At 47.9% G+C, this 17,818-nt stretch overlaps 1 protein-coding gene across 1 annotated transcript in view; it reads left to right on the forward strand.

The window, feature by feature from the left end:
* The window catches only part of VAC14 (VAC14 component of PIKFYVE complex), a 70,444-nt gene that overhangs the window by 22,461 nt on the left and 30,165 nt on the right, over positions 1 to 17,818 (forward strand). The window contains exons 13-14 of the mRNA XM_053399392.1: positions 2,286 to 2,442; positions 13,953 to 14,085. Coding sequence (XP_053255367.1) covers positions 2,286 to 2,442; positions 13,953 to 14,085 — 290 coding nt within the window. The remainder of the gene's footprint in view (positions 1 to 2,285; positions 2,443 to 13,952; positions 14,086 to 17,818) is intronic.

Below are 17,818 nucleotides of genomic sequence, written 5' to 3' on the forward strand. Positions count from 1 at the left end.
AAGCAGAGCTCACCCACTGAGGTCACCTTCACACCATACATTTAAAGCACTGCAAATAGTCAGTGACTTCCCCCAAGTAATTCTGGGAACTGCCGTTGGCTATGGGTGCGGAGAGTTATTCCTCTCACAGAGCTTACCATGTCCCAAGTTCCCTTTGAAGAGGGATTGACTGTTAAACCACTTGGAGGATTTTATAGCCCTAACGATGCTCCCCTAACAACTCTCAGCACCTTTAACAACCTATAACTCCCAGAGTTCTTTGGGGGAAGTAATGACTGTTCAGAGTGGCATTAAAGTGTTTCAAATGCGTGGTGTGATTAGGGAAGGTGGGTTAGAGTGGACACATTGCAAAAGTGAGAGGCCTATACTGAGTCACCAGATTAAAACCTTGTGTGCCGCCTCTGTTTTGGCAGTGGAGCACAATGCCTTCCTGGGCTCCTGTGGGCAGATTGTGCTACCTGTGCAGTGGTGGTGATGCCACGGCCGTGAATCAAGTTTGTGATACTTGTGGCAGCTTGACAAGTGGTTGAGCGACATGTTAAACATGCAACATGGCACAATACAGGACAGATGCCAAGCTTGGTGCTGTACACATGCCTGGTTTGGTGTTTTGTTTTTTTCTTTTAGTGGACCTTGGGCAGGGGCTGAAGCTGGTGAAAGACCCCAGGCCCAGCCTCTGGCACTTGGGGGCATCTTTGCCCAAGACCGTGAAAATCCTGTTGCCAGTGAGAGCAGACAACCCTGTGGGCCTAATGCTTCATGTATCAGGTGGCATCATAGTAGGGGCAAGGGCAGTCTTCCCAGCCATGGGCCCTCCAGATGTTTCTTCTACAACTCCCATCAGCCCCAGCCAGCACAGCCATGGGGCTAATAGGAGTTGTAGTCCAAAACACCTGGAGGACACCCAAGTTGGCAGAGGTTGGGTTAGAGTGCGGGATTAGGACTGAGAAGATCCAGATTCAAATTCTCAGTCAGCCATGAAACTGGCCTTGGGGTCAGTCACTATAGCTCTTGGGCCAGCCTACTGCTCAGGGTGATTGTAAAGATAAAATTAGTGGTGAGAACTATGGAGGCTACCTTGAGCTCTGGAGGGAAATTGGTGGGATATTAAATATCTTTTCTTTTTCTTTCTTCATTTTTGCATGCTCACCTTACCTGATCCCATTGACTGGGGGTGTTGGCTTGACAGGTAATCATTTCTTGGAAAAGCATCCCTGGTGAGATGCATGAAAACAGGTCCTTATCCTCCCGAAAGCCTCAATTCCTGCTGACAATGGCAACAGTGACTTGCCATGCCCACGACAACCTCTAAAATGCCTATGCAGAGGACCCTCTGCACTGAGTCCTCATCATGAAGCCAGTGAAGAAATTTCCCTTTGGATGTTTGAATTTGCTCTTAGTTCAAAACTAGATTTGCTGGGATGTCCTGCTTATGCTCTGAGTGACATCCCTACACCACCTTCCCTTGCCCAAGGCACATAAGAGGAAAGTGAGACATTCCATCGTTGCTTCGCAAGTTTCCCCACCATCATAAATGGTGGCCGGTAAGGGACATTTGTGTGTGTGGATAGACATGCAGCTTGGAGGTATTATTCTGCACAGTTTGGATAGCTAGAAATTATGGGATGCAGGGCAGGAGATGTGGGAGCTGCACCATCAAGCTTGTGCATAGTCTTTCAAGTGCAGGGATGGAAGTGAGTTCATAAGAGTCTCATAGAAATCAGAAGATCAATCAGGGATTGAATGTCAGATCATAAGGGCAAGGCAGAACCTGTTCAAAAGACACCATGCCTGCCTGCTTGCCAGCTTAACCTTTGTGGTTGCCAGGGGCTAGTTTTACTAGAAGCCGTCATTGTGTTTGGGGTGTACCCATTGCAGGTTAATAACAGCTGGGTATCGCTTGGCTTCCACACTCCCACCTCAAATCCTGTATTTGGCTTAATCTCCATTCATATGATTTAACCACTTTCCCATTATTTTAAATCCATGCATTTCAAGAGCGCACATTATGGCTATGACCATTAAAACATTTGTTTGCAATGGAGTATTCCATATTCAGGATCGTTAAGAAAGGAACTGAAAATAAAACTGCCAATATTAAAGTGACCTTGTACAAACCTTTAGAGCCTCTGCATTTGGAATACTGGTTTCAGTTCTGGTTCCTGTATCTCAAAAATGGATATTGTAGAGCTGGGGAAAGTGCAGGAAAAGAGCACAGGGAGTCCTTGTCTTCTCTGCCTGCCTTGTCAGCCACCCCTTGATCTCTTTTTATTCCTTGATTCCAGGTTATCCTCAAGGACCTTGAAGTCTTGGCCGAGATTGCATCCTCTCCAGCAGGTCAGACAGAAGGACAAGGGGCACCTGACGGCCCCAGTTTACGACCTGGGCAACTGGAACTGCACATTCCTGCTCCAACTAAACCTTCCCAGGTTGGCTCCTCTGGTAAGTGCCCCTGTCTCTGGCAAAGATCTCACACGCTTTGAGCAGCCTCTGGATATTTTTTTCTCCTGGTGCAAAGTGGCACGGGGCAGCTTTAGACAGGCGAAGGCAAGTGATTCCCTGGCAGAATCGGCACCAGTATTTGAGGGAAATGTGTTTGCCACAGAGGAGGGCCACAGCGTGTGGTTCCAGCTACAGCTGGAGCCTGAAGACTTCTGTGCAGCTTCTGCTTGTAGTAACGGCTGGTGGGTGGGGAGAGCGAACGGAAGCGTTTGTGTTGATAATCATACACCTCCAGACTGATGCAGAAGGAGGGTGGGAGGTGAGAAGAGAAGCAACAGTTGTGACACCAACAAGGAGGCAGTTTTGGGAATCAAAAATGTTTTGCTGTGTGCCTGCCTTGAGTCCTCATGCCTGCAGAGTAGAACTGAGCCAGGTGAGAGCTTAGAAGAAGTTTGAGGGTGAGACCTAGACTCCATTTCCTGCTCTTCCCTATTGCTGGCCAGTCTCCTTCATCCCATCTCATCCCATTCCTCTGCTTCTGAAATGCTGTGTCGTTGGGACAGACTGCAGGGCAGCCCCTCTGGAGCAAGCCATAGCAATTCATCAGGCTGGTCTTCAATAGAGTTTGTGTCAACAGGAAAGGAAACAATGGCTAAAGTTTTAACAGGGAATCTATATTTCCACGCAAATCAATCCCAAAGCTTTTAAGGGATGTACATTATAGTTGTGCAGTGTGCCTAATTTATGCCATTTGTGAATAGTGGGAGTCCTTGCCTCTGCCCAGAACTGCTTCTGATTTTGTCTTAGGGCAAGTGAGGTTTTATGAATGGGGACATCTCAGAGCACAGGCACCCTTCTTAGCCCAGATGGGTGAAACTTGATGAATGTTAGCATTAATCAACATACATAGCAACAAAGCCGCTATACAGAGGGGTGAAGGTAATAGAGGGGAGGGGAAAGACGAATGAGGATTGAGAGAGAGAGAGAGTGCACACAAGTGAACAGCCAACCAGTGGTGCTGGGGAACTGTGGCATTTGGAACACAGGTCAAAAGCACTGAAACAGCGCCACCTCCCCCTGGGTTTCCAGGCCCAGCTCAAAGGGCTGGAAGGGCTTTTTCATTATCAGGGACTGGCTGCCCACTCGTCCAAGTCATCGGGGAGGCCCTCCAGGTCCACCCCTCCCCCCCATGGAGCTTAAGGGTCAATGCCTCCTCTTTCCATGTGCCAGACTGCACTGTCTTCCTCTTTGCTGTCCACCTTACAAGAATAGTTAACAATCTTCAAGTAGTTTTCTTCGTCCAGGTCAATTAATTTGGCCTCTATGTGTGTGAGAGTGCTGTATTAATCTGCTTATCCTTTGCACTGTTTCCCATGCCACCCCAAAAAAACAAACACCTTTTTACTGTCGTGCTAAACTGCTGTTTCTTACAGTAATTACTTTAGTCTTTTTTGGATTGTAATAATGTTGAATTTATTTGTAATGTTTCTTATGGTAATGTGAGACATAGAAAAGGCTTGGTGACTTGTTTGGTTGCCTTTGGACACAAGGAACTTGGACAGGGGATTGGGTACCTGTTGGTTCTGCTGATTTTGCAGGGGCTTCCATTATCATTGGCCATGGGCTGCCGTTCTGGAGAGCTTTGCACCCCTTTTCAATGGTTCTCCTTAGAGGAGCAGTTTCAATAAGCTCACATCTGATGCACATTTGGCAGAAACCCCAAGCAGGGGCTTCTTGGTGGCTGCTCCCAGTCTCTGGGACTCATTTCCAAGGGGGACGAGCTTGCCCAATTTTTGACCACACACTAGTTGGCAAAAACATTTTTATTTAGACAGATAAGCTGACTTTAGAATATGTTGAAACTGGTTTTTTTCTGGTGGTTTTGATTTTATTGATTTATCTGCCTTATTTTTCTGTTCTTCCTCACTCTGTATTTTATTGCTGTTTCATTATATCTTGTTGTACTTGTGTTGTTGCATTTAGCAACCTGGAGCACCATTTGGTGGAAAGGTGGGAAATAAATTTAAAGATCAAAGACACAAGAACGTATCAAAATGTATATGTGGGTAGGTCACATGGCACCAGTGGAGGCTGGTTTCTTTGAAGAAAGGATAACTCACTTAGGATTTCCTTATTGGTAGAATACCTAGTTGACTCTTCTTATCTCTCTTCAATCTGTGGCCAATTCTGTAGCAACAAATGTGGCCCACAGAAAGAAGTGGTTGCCCAATTGGGAGTTCATTTGGGTGGTTCCCGCTCCTGCCTTGCCAGTGTTTCTTTCCAAGGTTCCAAGTTCTTCAAATACCATCTTGGTAGAGACTAAAGGCAGTGTGAGAACATCAGATGAAGCCTGAAGTTGCAACTGGATCAGGCCAAAGGTCTTGCATCTTGCACCTAGTCTTGCATCTTGTTCTACACTGGCCAAACAGTTCTCATAATGGGAACCCTGTTGCTGGTGCCAAATCTGCCCAGTAACACAGATAAGAGAGTAACAAGATGCACCTGGTGAATGAGTTGTCTCTGCTGACTCATGAAGAATTATTAACCCATTAACTGCATTCCTTAACAAACCCAGCATGCGGGACCAGAGTGCAGCAGCAACACTCTCCCCACCTGTGACTCCCAGCAACTGGCATTCCCAGACATACTGCCTGCAATAGTGGAGGGACAACATAGCCATAATGGCTAGTAGCCCTCTCCTCCATGAATTTTTTCTAAAGCTGTCCAAGTCTGTGGCCATCATTGGCTCTTGTGGGAGCAAATGCCATGCTAGTTCTGCTTCAGCAAGACTTGTTCTTCTATACGCTTGGTAATTCTATCTTTTAACTATGCTTCCCACCAGTTTTCTTGGAACAGATGTTAAGCTAATGAGCCTGTAATGTCTCAAATCCTTTCAAGATGCCCTTTTAAAAACTGGTATTATATTGGCCCCTTTCCAGTCCTCAAATATGGAGGCTGATCTTCAGGGTGAGTTAGAAGATCAGCACTTTCACATTTGAGTTCTTTGCGAACTCTTAAGAACTTGTTGAGCCTTGTCCGTTCAAAAGACAAAGAGTGGAAGTCCAAGCAACCTCATTCTTTCGTGACTTCAAATCTTCCAGTCTGCCAAAGGATCCCAGGTAGCAGTCCAGTCCAGATCTCTAGGAGAGGCACCCACAGGGTGCTTCCTTCAGGTTCAGAGCAGGTAAGAATCCATAAAAGTTCATCACCCACCCAGGTCACACAGGTATGGCAGAGGCCTGACTGCTAGGTTGCTGAAGGATGCTAAGAGTGCAACATCTTGGAGATGGCCAAGGTCCTCAGGACTGGGTTTATGACATCTGTGGGAGAATTGCATGCCCTCCCAAGTCATCACTAATCCTCTTAGCCTCTGTTGGGCAGAGGGGCCACTGAACCAACCCTTGCCCGCTGTCGAAGAGACCCTCTCACCTACTAATCAAGGCCCCACTGAGAAGGGAAGATTAAAAAATCACAGGGAAGATTACAGATTTCATCAGCACCATGGAAATGTGAATTTTGCATGCAGGAAGCATCTATGCAGACAGCCCTTTACTTGCCTTGATTGACTCACGTTCCAGAATGCTTAAAATGTGTTTGGCAAGGTTAGGGCATGAGGGAAAGGAAGGTTTTGTTAGGCTTATCACGTCGTGCCTATGTACATGCCATATATTTAAAGCACATTGCTTCCCCCTAAGAGTGCCAGGGACAAGTTGTTGCACAAGGGTGCTGGGAACTGCAGCTTTGTGAGGGGTAGACTACAATTCCCAGGTTTCGGGTGGGGGGTAGTGTGCTTTAAATGTATGGAGCGGATATAGCCTATGTATTTCCCCCCTCCCCCTGGGAGCTCACTCACATGTGCATTTCTCCCAAAGCAACTGTGTAAGAGAAGTGAGTCACACAGCAAGCTTCATCCCTGAGCAGGGGCTTATCCTGGTCTCTCTTCCCTGTCTAATGCTCAGCCCACCACCCTGCACTGATTTCCCATCTGGTGCATGGATGATGAGCAGGAAGGGCAAAGGGACAGATCATGACAGGCAGTGGAAAGGGATAATAGGGTAAACGCCAACCATAGCCTGCCTGGTTGTTTGCTTATAGTTCACCATCTGACCAGAGGCTCCCTACTTCTTCATGAGAGGGTTCCAGGTTATCTGAAGTTGTGGCTGATTCTACCTTTGCACAGTGCCCTGGTGCTGGTATCTCGAAGGCCCACTTCTTGGAAGCTTTTGGTCCAGCCTGTAATGCCCTGGCTAGGAAGCACGATGAGCTCATGCTGCTTGTCCCACTGTTGGCTTGCGCTGAGCACAGCTGGGAGCAAATGCGCAGGGCCTTGAGTGTGCTATTGATCCTCTGTGCAGGAGACGGGTGGGGGGAGGAGCTGGCTAGGCGGCTGCAGAGCTGTGCTTTAGATCAAGTGGATGGCTTTCTCTTCCCTCCCCTGTAGATTATCTAAAAATAGCCTTGCAGTTGTGGCATCCATCCTAAAGGCTGCCGTGGCCCCTTTAACTCCATTCCAGTCCAAGCCTTTTATGTCACATAATAATTTGGAAAGAAGATGTCCAAGAAGCTGTGTCTCCCAGCTTTCTTACTACTTAAAACATCCATATCTGTACAGCCCTTTTAAGGACATGGCTCTGGTTTTTGTGCCCAGGACCATAATATCTGCAGCTGATTGCCAAGTGTCGACTGGCTAGAGACTAGGAGCACAAAGAGGTTTGCCGAATTTTATGAGATGCGAACCCCCCAGCATCTCATGGCCAGAAACAAGTAGGTGCAGCTCCATCATAACCGTTAAGGCAGATGGCCAGGTTTGCGAGACTGATCCTGCGCAGCACTTCTTAAGTTCTTTCCTCTGAGAAAAGAGAAGAATTTGGTGATGTGGGGGAAAGTCCAGCAGCTTTTGACAAACATGCTTGTGCCAGAGTTTTTTTCCTTTGGGGGGAGGATTATTCCAGTCTGAGGCCGCCAGCAAATTCTGTACATTCAACAAGGCATTTCTCCAGTTGCACAGTGGGCTTCAGGGCCAAGAAGATGATGTGGCAAGCTGCCCGGACTCTTTCTGGGCAAAGACAGAGCTGGGGGAGGATGGCAAAGATAGGAGGATCAGAAGCTGGACTGTTCTTCCAAGTAGACTCCTAGGCATGCTGTGCTAAATGGCACCTTTGCAAGCCCCCATCTCGCCCTCCCTGCTGGTTTCCATTATATGTTTGCCTGCTCAAATGGCAAACCACCAGATTGGCTCCCCAGGGTGGAAGAGAGGGCCAGTGCCATTTCACCCTCACACTTTCCTCAGAATCTGCTTATGCAAATGCTGCTGTTTGCTTTTCCTGGCGGGGTGTATTTGCTCTGCTTGCTGAGCAGATCTGCTCCCTGCTTTGCTTCCCCCTTATTTCTCCTTTGAGAAAGCTGCAGCGAGGTGTGCTGAGTTGTCTTCATGCTTGAGGAAAGTCTTCGTACTTTTTTCAAGCTGCCCTTCCTTTTATTTGGCAATATTTCTGTGACTGCATTGGTACATGCCCTCGCTTTCACAGGGCTTCGCAAAGATGATAAGTGCTTTCTTGGTCTGGAAGTATCCTGTTCATAGCCCAATATGAACATGTGGATCCTCAAATATTTACTTGTACCCCACCTTTCCACCGCCCAGTGGGTTCTTCTGGGGGAGTGCAGCCTTGTCAGAAACAGGCTGAACATCTAAACCTCAAGTGAGGGATAAATTTGTAAGAGTAAGTGGATTGTGCCCCACTGCCCCAGACAGAAACAACAATTTTAAAGGGGGCCGGGAGCCAGGATAATAACTATTAGCTTCTCCGGACTCGTGACTTCTGTTTTAATGAGGAGAAGGCCTGGCTTGTGATCTTGAAATACTTGGGCAGGCTCTCAGAACCAGCAGATCAGCTGCCTTGTCATGTGAGGGCCCAGCCAGAGGGGAAACAGAAAGCTCTGCTGTGAGTAAATGACTTGCTCTGGTGTGCTAGCTAATCCCCTTGCCAAAATGCTGGCTCTGAATCTGTAGCTCTGTCAGACACAAAACCACCCACAGAGGTGGGTTGCCCCCTCTGTCTTCGAATTGCTTGGCTAGCACTTCATGGAACATGTTAAAGTGGGCTGGACCTCTGAGATCCTAGTAGTGTGCTGGAATCAAAACCACCTCCACCCCGGCCAGCGTTTCTTCACCTCAAACTGCTTGATCGAGAAGCAAGTTGCTTTCCTCTCCCCTTGTGATGGGCTTGGGGGGGGGGGCAGATGAAGTAAAGGATTTTGATCTTTACAGTGTCAAATGCCTTGACTTATGCTCCTCCCAGTGTATCCCAGCCCATGAAAGAAGTCAGCAGTGTTCTCTGGGAAGAGAGGTCAGGGAGGCAGCAGATGTCACAAAGCCAGCCACTTGTGCTAATCTGAGCTGGCTTGTGAAATAGGCTTTGGGGATTAGGCACTCAGAGCAGGGCCTGAGTCAGGGACCCACAGAGCAAGAGGACAGGAGGATGCTGGGCTTAGAGCCAGACATGGCCTTCCTGGAGTCTTGCTTGGGCATCACCCATTTCCAGCCTGGCATTCAGATTTCATTTCTGGAGGGAAGTTCCTAGCGTCCGGCTGTGGTGAAGTCTCACGTACCGCATGTGTTGACCTTCAAGCCCTCTTAATCGGCAACTTTTCCCATGCAGAGAAATGTGTGCATCAGCCTTCCCTGGTCTGGGGCTGATGGGCGCTATAGTCCAAAACATCTGGAGGGCAGCAGACTGGGGAAAAGCTGGTTTGCCCCATCAGGTGTTGACATTTTGTAGGCAACTGTTTTGCCTTGTGTTCTGGCCTGGGAGAGCAGCTCTGTCAGTGGATTCACACAATAAACCTGAGATGTTTCGAAATGTGTGTACATTCCACCCACCCACTTTTCCCTGTGCACCTCTCTTGCTATAAAACCCTGCAGAGGTATGAAGCATCCCTGTGAAGATCCCAGGTCTTGTGCCCAATATGCAGAACTGACTGCCTTAGGCAGGGCAGCCATCTCTTTGGGTCCAAATTGGCTTTCTGGATTACAGGAATTCTCCACCTCTTCACCACCTCGACTGCCCTCCCCGTGACCTCCACACTTTCCCCTTCTGCCTTGTTTCAGTCAAACAAGAGCTTACTCCGGAGAGGGGTCTTTCTGCTGCCATGTGCCTCTGGAAATGGGCAGGGCAGTCAAGGGTGTGTGGCGACAGGGAGGAGGGACAGGCACACACCCAGGTGCCTTGTAGTTGGAGAGGGAAGGAATGAAGACTGGCTTGTGTCTCCGTGAGCCTTGGGAAGGGGGAGCCTACATCTTAACAACATCTGTTTCAGTGATGAATTGAGAGGCAAATGTCTTGGGGCGGTTCTGTTTTTGTTCTTTGAGCTGCTCTATTTTTATCTTCCCATGTGATGTTCCTTTACATCATATTTACCAAGTTGAAATACAAAACGTCCTGTAGTAGTATTAACCGGCTGGAAAGTCTCTCCTGCACATCAGGTTTCACTTAAGATAATCTGCCTGCCTTCCCTGGTGGCGGCGGCAGCAGCAGCAGCAGCAATCCTAGTGCATGTTTGGGGATGGAGAAGGGGGTGTGGGGATCTGCTCTTGCACCCGCGCATAGGAGCTTGATGGTCAAAAGGCAGCTTCTGCCTCCTGAGTGGTTCCTTCTTTTAGAAGCATAGGATTGGTGGAGCTGCAGCTCTCTGAAGCCCTTTCACAGCCCCATCTGCCTGGCGGACAGCTGGGGGAGGGGGATGAGGGCTGGAAGATCATTGGTCTCAAGGCACTCCAGGAACTTTCCAGTGGCCCCCCTCCAACCCCCCTCCGTTCCTGCAGAAGAGCCAAGAGACAGAAAAATAGTTGCTCTGTGAATGACACAGAATTTCTTCCATCTTGCTCTGCCCCAGAGTCACAAGCAAGAGATACTGAGCAAAATGCTTTAGACTAGAGGATGGGGTTTGTAGAGGCTCTCAGAGCAGTTTTCTGTTGGGGGGTGGGGAATAGTCTGAAACGTTTCAGGGGGGAACTTGGAAAAGAGCTTGAATAGCAAAGGGCAAGCAAGCAAATTTGGGGCCGATGTAAATCCAAAACTCTCTGTTGGCCTTTACAGACAGTTATGACACCTAGTGTGGGGACTGAAGCTGCCATGGTTGGGCTGGCAGACTCCTGTTGTGGTGACGGAAGAGGGAGAGAGGTGGCGGGAGGGAGTCTTGCTGAATCTCCTGGGCCCCTCATTAGCATTTAGAACTTTTGGCCTCCTCAGAACCTTTCTCTGTTGACAGTGGAGGGCACAGTGTTGAGCTAGGGCTGCTTCTGTTTTACAAAAAGCTACCATGATGCAGTGCTGAGAGACAATTGTCCTGCCACAAGAGGGATGACTCTGCAGGGCAGTGCCAAATTGCAGTCTTCTGTGGTGTTGACCATCTGTATGGAACTGCGGGAGAGGAGAGCAAGTTAAGAGTGTCTAGCCGTCCTTTTGCCTTTCTGCAAGGAATAAAACTGGGCTTGTAGGGAATTTTCCTGGGCAAAAGCATATCATACAGTTACACGGTGTAGAGCTGGTCTAAAGAAAGAAGATTGCCTGCAGGAGATTTCCCCAACCAGCTTGTTTTGGAATACTGCTCCTGTCAGCCCTAGTCCAAAACAACTGGTGTTTCTGACTGTTTGATGGTGAGCAATCTTTGCAGAATCCTCCCGTACACCCAGCGTTTGCAGATGCCAGAGAAGTAAAACTTGCTTCAGGACAATTTCTGCAGAAGTAATGAACACAGGCTAAGCCTGCAGACTGCTGGGTTGCTGGGCAAAACTCGCCATTATCTTCATCTCTGAGGAAGTAGAGGGAGAGAAGAGAAACCTTAAGGGAAGGGGGAACTCAAGCACTTGTTTAATACCAGGTGAGGATGTGTGTGATAGAGAAGTTGGATTTGGGCACATGTAGCATTTTCCCGCTTGATCAAGCTGTATGGCTGACCAGGTGGTGGAGTTGAGGAGAAATTCAAGCTGTCTTCTTTCTGAGCTTCCCGCTAGAGTGCAGTCTGCTATGGCAGGCCATGGGAACAAGATGATGACTGGCGAAGGCATGTGATGCTCACCTTGGCAGTGAGAGTTAACACCATCATAGTTGCTTTCTAGGAAACCTCTGCAGCTTCTCCCTGAGCAATTCCCCTGAGACAACCCTACTCAGTTGCAACTCACCCTTGTGCTCACTGTGGGCAGCTGAGGTGTCCCAACACAACACTTGTGGGCTTAGGCTTCTCTGTATGTGTACTAACAGCCAGTCTGGTGTGCTGCATATCTGTGAAGCCTCTGATTTGTGAGTATCAGCATGAATGAATCGGTTCAACTGTGTTTTCCTAACACCTCCTCCTGCCTTTCTAGTATTTCTGCTCCTATAAATAGTAAGGCGGCTTTAATTGTATCTTCTTGCTATGCCATCGTGGGCGAGCCACCCATTGGTGGCAGAAGCTGGAACAGGGGAAGTTAAAGGGATCTGGGAGGCGTGGGTGGGACTCTTGGAAGCCTCTCTGCTGCTTGACTGTTTCTATGTTGTAACCGTGCAGATTAATTGAAAACTGGCTGGGCAGAGATTAGGAGCTGTGAGATGGTGGGCGCAGGAATACAAAGCTGAGGTCTTGCTATGGATGTACCTTCATAGCAGGAAGTGGGTCTCCTCTCTGCATGCCTCACACTGACCACCGCTTGTTAAGTGTATCCAAATTTAACAAATTTTGCTGCTGAAGCAGCAGCAGATTGAAATAGTGAAGCTGCAGCCTGTTTCCTGCTTGTGTTGTGCATTGTGCAGCAATATTTGCCAACTCCTGACCCCAAATGAGACGTCTGTGATTTTACAAGCTGCCTGGCGGGCAGGGAGAGAGGCTGCCAGAGTGGCTTTTCTGGTCCGTTCTGCAGTGGTGCACATCTTCTTTACTTGTCGTTCATGAGTGTGGAGCCCAGGAGTGCTGACTGAAGAGCCAAGCATTGACTTCCCCATCGACAGCCGATCCCTGGAACTGTCTGACCTGCAACTTTTTTTCCTCTTGAAAAGGCATGATCAGCATCTGATTTGTATAAGGGGAAAAAGAGACCTATGTTAGGGCGCAATCCTTGAAGCTTTTCCTTTGACCTGGACATTTTGCCCAATTCCATTAGGTCTGACCCTTGCAGAGAACTTCCTTTGAAGAAGGCCCTGTTGAGCCTTGAGTATCAGTTCCCACCCACCCCTTGTCTTTCTGTTGTTTTCCATATATTTGGACAGGATAGTAAGCCTTTGTAAGAGTCAAGAAACAAGTGGCTTGGGCGCTTAAGTGCCTCCAGACTCTCCAAAACCTTACAAAAACAAAGGAACTGTGGGTGCTTGTGAAGAAGGGCTGGGGGGAGGTGGAGAGAGAGAGGAAGGAAGGAAGGAAGGAAGGAAGGAAGGAAGGAAGGAAGGAAGGAAGGAGTGCATGTTTTGTTTCCTACATCCAAAGAGTTATACCCTAAGTTTGAGGAGAGGCTTTGAGAATGATATTTGCCTGCCCATTCTGCACCTTTTTAACATTATGCTGTTTGATTGAAGGTTTAAACAAGTATTAAGGTTGATCTTTATTGCCAGTGCCTACTGTGACCACCACCCTTTCTAGCAAGAGGACACACCTTTCCCCTTCAAAAGAAGTTTAGCTTTGGGGTTGTCTTTTGCCTCTGTTCTCCATGGCCTGAGACCGACTTGAATCACAGTTTATCTATGCTGGCTGGGGCTGAAGGAAGTTGTAGTCTGAAACATCTGGAGGGCATCAAGTTGGCAAAGGCTGTTTCTTGGACATATTGAGAGCCCTGTTGTGCAAGGTAGTCTTGTGGGTTCATAGAGCATCTCTCCTGAGATGCTTCATTTCCATTCGATGATTCGATTTCCATTTTCCCATAACCTAGCCTGCTCTATAGCTGTGCTTAGCTGGTTTACTTTAACTGCTCTTTGGAATGACTGCCTAATAATCAAGTTTTCACCTTTATCTGTCAGCTTCTAGCTTTGGTTTTCTATTGCTATGCCAAGTTTGTGCCAATGTCTGCATATAGGAAATGCATTTTTATGCCTTTTCAGTTCAGAGGCATCTCCACACCTTTCCTCTCCCTGTGACTCAGAGGAGGACCAGAGTTTGTGATCTCTTTTATGACGGTAAAACAAAGGACAGGCTAAAACAAATGGTAGTGTGCCTTCACTATGTATTGCAGGGGAAGGGCTATAGTAGCTCAGTGGCAGAGCATCTACCTTGCATGCTGGAGGCCCCAGGTTCAGTCCCCCATGGCATCTCCATGTAGGGTTGGGAGATCCTTGCTTGAAAGTCTGGAGAACTGCTGCCAGTCATTGTGGACAACAGGAGCTGCTTGGTATAAGGCAACTTCATGTAGCTGGAGCTGCCGCTTCAAATCAGAGCTAGGATAGCCTGCTGTGATCACGGGTGACAAGCAGAGCTTAGAAACCCACCTGTACTTCTACAGGCGCTTCTTCCTTAAACAGAGTTAACTTCCTCTCTCCTCCTTCTTCCAGGTACCAAAGGCATGGAGTGCTCTCCCTCGACACCCACCATGAACTCCTACTTCTATAAGTTCATGATCAACTTGCTCAAGAGATTCAGCAATGAGCGGAAGCTCCTGGAGTTACGGGGAGCTTTCATCATCAGGTGAGGCCACATCCTGCCTTGAGTTGCCCTCTCTGTGCTTCCAAATGCCTTTCTGGTATCTGTGTGTTCCTGTGTACAGGTCTGGAGCCTGCCTCAAGTGCTGGGGTGGGGGGACTTAGTTTTCTTCCTGCAACCAGTGGTACCTTCCTCTCAGCTCCCTCATGACCCTTCTGTTGGTGTGGGGTCAGGAGACAGGCTGTCTATGGGCTGTCGGTAGTGGCACCTGCCCTGTGGAACGCCGTCCCGTCAAATGTCAAGGAAATAAACAACTACCTGACTTTTAGAAGATATCTGAAGGCAGCCCTGTATAGGGAAGCTTTTAATGTTTGCTGTTTTACTGTGTTGGATGTTTTAATTTGTTGGAAACTGCCCAGAGTGACTGGGGCAACCCAGTCAGATGCGTGGCATATAAATAATAAATCATTATATTATTATTATTCCTTTGAACTTAACATGTGAACATAAAAATAGCCCACTGGATCAAGCCAATGGCCCATCTAATCCAGCATCCTGATCTCACAGTGGTCATCCAGATGCCTGTGGGAAACCTGCAAGAAGGATCCGAGCTCAGGATCAAGCTCCCCTTCAAAGTCCAGCACCTGGTATTCAGAAGCACTGCTGCCTCGCAACTGCAGAGGCAGAGCAGAGCAGAGCCATCATGGCTACTAGCCATTGATAGCCTTCTCCTCCAAGAATTTGTCTAATTCTCTTTTAAAGCCATTCAAGTTGGTGGCCACCACTTCCTCCTGTGGGAACGAGTTCCATAGTTTAATTATGTTGTGAACGAAGAAGCACTTTCTTTTGTCTGTCCTGAATCCTTCAACGTTCAGCTAAATTGGACGTCCATGAGTTCTAGTGTCTAGAAGAGCAGGAGAGAAACTTTTCTCTCTCCACTTTCTCCATGTTTGCTCAGCTTTTCCTCACCAAAGTCAGGGGAGGGGAGAGCAGAGCCTCTGGCTCTTTGATAAATGGAGATACAATGGAGGGCAAGCAGCTGTGAGCTGTACTTCTGTGGTGGGCTGCAGGCTTGCCTGGGACAATGCTCTGCTCAGCTGGGGCAAAACTAGGCTGGCCAGTCGCCCTCTTTCATCAGAGTGTCTCCCCCCGCCCCCCGCACTCGGCTGCCGCCAGCTCATTTGCTTTATGGAAAGGAGCAGCTCATGAGAGGCCAACTGTTGTTCATGAATGCCTTTTAGTCCAAGTGAACTGCATGCAGCAGCCCATGTGAGGGGAGGCAGCAGCCACAGGTTTCAAGCCTTGGGTTTCCTGTGTGTCACAGAGCCAGGCCTGCTTTTGGCTACCCTAGATTTTGAGGATGCATTCCTGAATGAGAAACGAAAGGAGTCTGTTCAGACCGAGAGCCTACAGACTTTGGCACCATTAGGATGTGCATCGGTGTGTCAAGCAGAGAGAACACTTCTTAAATCTCTCCAATTGTGGGTCAGAGGATGCAAGGGCAGCTGTGCCAGCAGGCCTCACTCTTGCCATGGGCTTGTGGGAAGCCAGATGATGGCAAAGGGGGAGCAGTGTGTCCACAAACCCACTCATAGAATCAGAATAGTAGAGTTGGAAGGGATCCCATCCAGTCCAGTCCCCTGCAATGCAGGAATCAGAGCTAAAGAATCCCTGACAGATGGCCACCCAGCCACATGTTTAAAAACCTCCAATGAAGGAGAGTCCATTCTACTGTCCACCAGCTCTTTACTGTCAGAAAGTTCTTCCCAATATTTAGTTGGAATCTCCTTTCTTGTAATTTGAATCCATCGGTTCACGTCCTCTCCCTCTGGAGCAGCAGAAAACAAGCTTGCTCCATCTTCCTTGTGGCAGCCCTTCAGATATTAGAAGATGGCTATCGTGTCACCTCTCAGTATTCTCTTCTCCAGGCTAAATATACTCAGCTCCCTCAACTGTTCCGCATAAGACTTGGTTTCCCAGACCCTTGATAATCTTGGTCGCCCTCCTCTGTGTGTGTTCAGGCTTGTCAATATAATTCCTAAACTGTGGCACTCTCATACTGCAAGAGTGGATCACCTTGAGAACAAATTATATTTTATTATTTATGTCTATTTTTATCCATGTCTGCAGCTCTTTTCCAAGTCATGCCCAAAAGAGAAGCGATTGCTCCTGGGAGCTTATAAACCACATTTTGGCTATTGGGAGGGAGGGAGGGAAGAAAGGCAGATGGGTGAAGAGAAGGAGGGAGTGCTTCTGTTTTCCTCTGTCTCTCAAATGGTTTGGCAGATGCAGGGCTGAGTGAAGGACGTGGGTGAAAGGGCAACTTTTCCAAAATATTAAGAGCCACAGGATCTTCCTGACAGGCTTCTTTCCTAAAAGCCCTCAGGACAAATTCTGGGGTTTGGCCGCCAAATGCATACCCCAAATGCATCAGTAGCCCATGGAGCATCTGATCAGCGAGTCCAGGTTCATTTCTAGGTCAGGCCAGCAAACCTTTCAAACCGTCCTCCCCTCCCTCCTTCCTTCCACATTTTGGTTTAGAGTAGGACACAAACTCTCATAACTCCACTTACGTAAGAGTCATTAGGATGCACGGCAGCCCACTCTGTGGCCGTTGACCATTTGGCTTGCAAGGTTGGTGGCAATCGGAGCGTTACTTTGCTGTAGCTAGAACTTCGATTCATTTTTAATTGCTCTGTGGCGAGAGGCACAAAGAACCCGCCCTTTTGTGAAGGTTGCCCTTGTTTTTTGGTTGGCATGTCCTGAACATGAATGGCTGTTCTTGTTCGCTGCTGTTGTTGTCTTCGACACGTCCAAATTGTTAAGATTGGGAGCCATTGGCCAATATTTTTGTTGGCTTCACAATGCCTCCCTCTCGCTATTCTGGCTGTGCCGCTGGGGCTTGCCTTGACATCCCTTCCCTTGAGTTTCCTCAGAGAGGAAGACTCGGGTGTGTCAAAATGATGAAATCAATCGCCTCAACTCACTCTACAGTGATACCCCAATGCAGGAATAATGCTCTACATCAGTGGTTCCCAAAGTGGGCAGTACTGAGCTTACTAAGGGAACCTTTAAGAGGCAAGGAGGCGTGGTGATAGGAGAGTGCTGGAGGTGCAAATGATTATCAGACTTTGAAAAGCTGGTATCACTGGATCAAGTTCACCAGCTTTGTTGAATTAATTAAATTGAACAGTTTTAATTGGATTTTGAATAAACATGAAATTAATTGTTACCTGTTTGAATGTTATTATGTTATTATTCTCCTTAGTGGGTCATGCAACCCACTATTCTGAATAGTGCTTTTCATAGCATAGGGTAGGGGGCACTGGGGATGAGTTTATGGAACCAAGTGTATTTTTATCCTGTGAAATGCCCTGAGATCTTTGGGTGAAGAGCAGTATATGAATATAATAAACAAAAATAAATGAAACAAGAAATTTGGGAACCACTGCTCTAGAAGATAAGACACCAACCATCCAGTGGAAGTGGCAGTGATCTCTGCTTAGATCCTAAGGGTATTTAGTGGGCCTTCTTCATAACATGTTCTACCCAGCTGCCAGTGCGAAGCTTTGTAACAATCACTTGTGCTTCCTCTTGCTGTTTTGCTGGATAAGGAAAGAAGCACCTCTGGTTGCATCATTCTGTTTTGCTGTTCAGGAGACTTGAGTGCGTCTTGCGTGAGGCTCTTGTGGGCATAGTCCTGGTGAGAATCTGAGGGCAGCAAGAAGCAGGTCGTTCTCCAGGCCTTTTGTCATTTGATTACTTTGCCATTCTAAGC

Source organism: Podarcis raffonei, chromosome 8 (genome assembly GCF_027172205.1).
Source record: "Podarcis raffonei isolate rPodRaf1 chromosome 8, rPodRaf1.pri, whole genome shotgun sequence".
In the NCBI taxonomy this organism is placed as follows: Eukaryota; Metazoa; Chordata; class Lepidosauria; order Squamata; family Lacertidae; genus Podarcis; species Podarcis raffonei.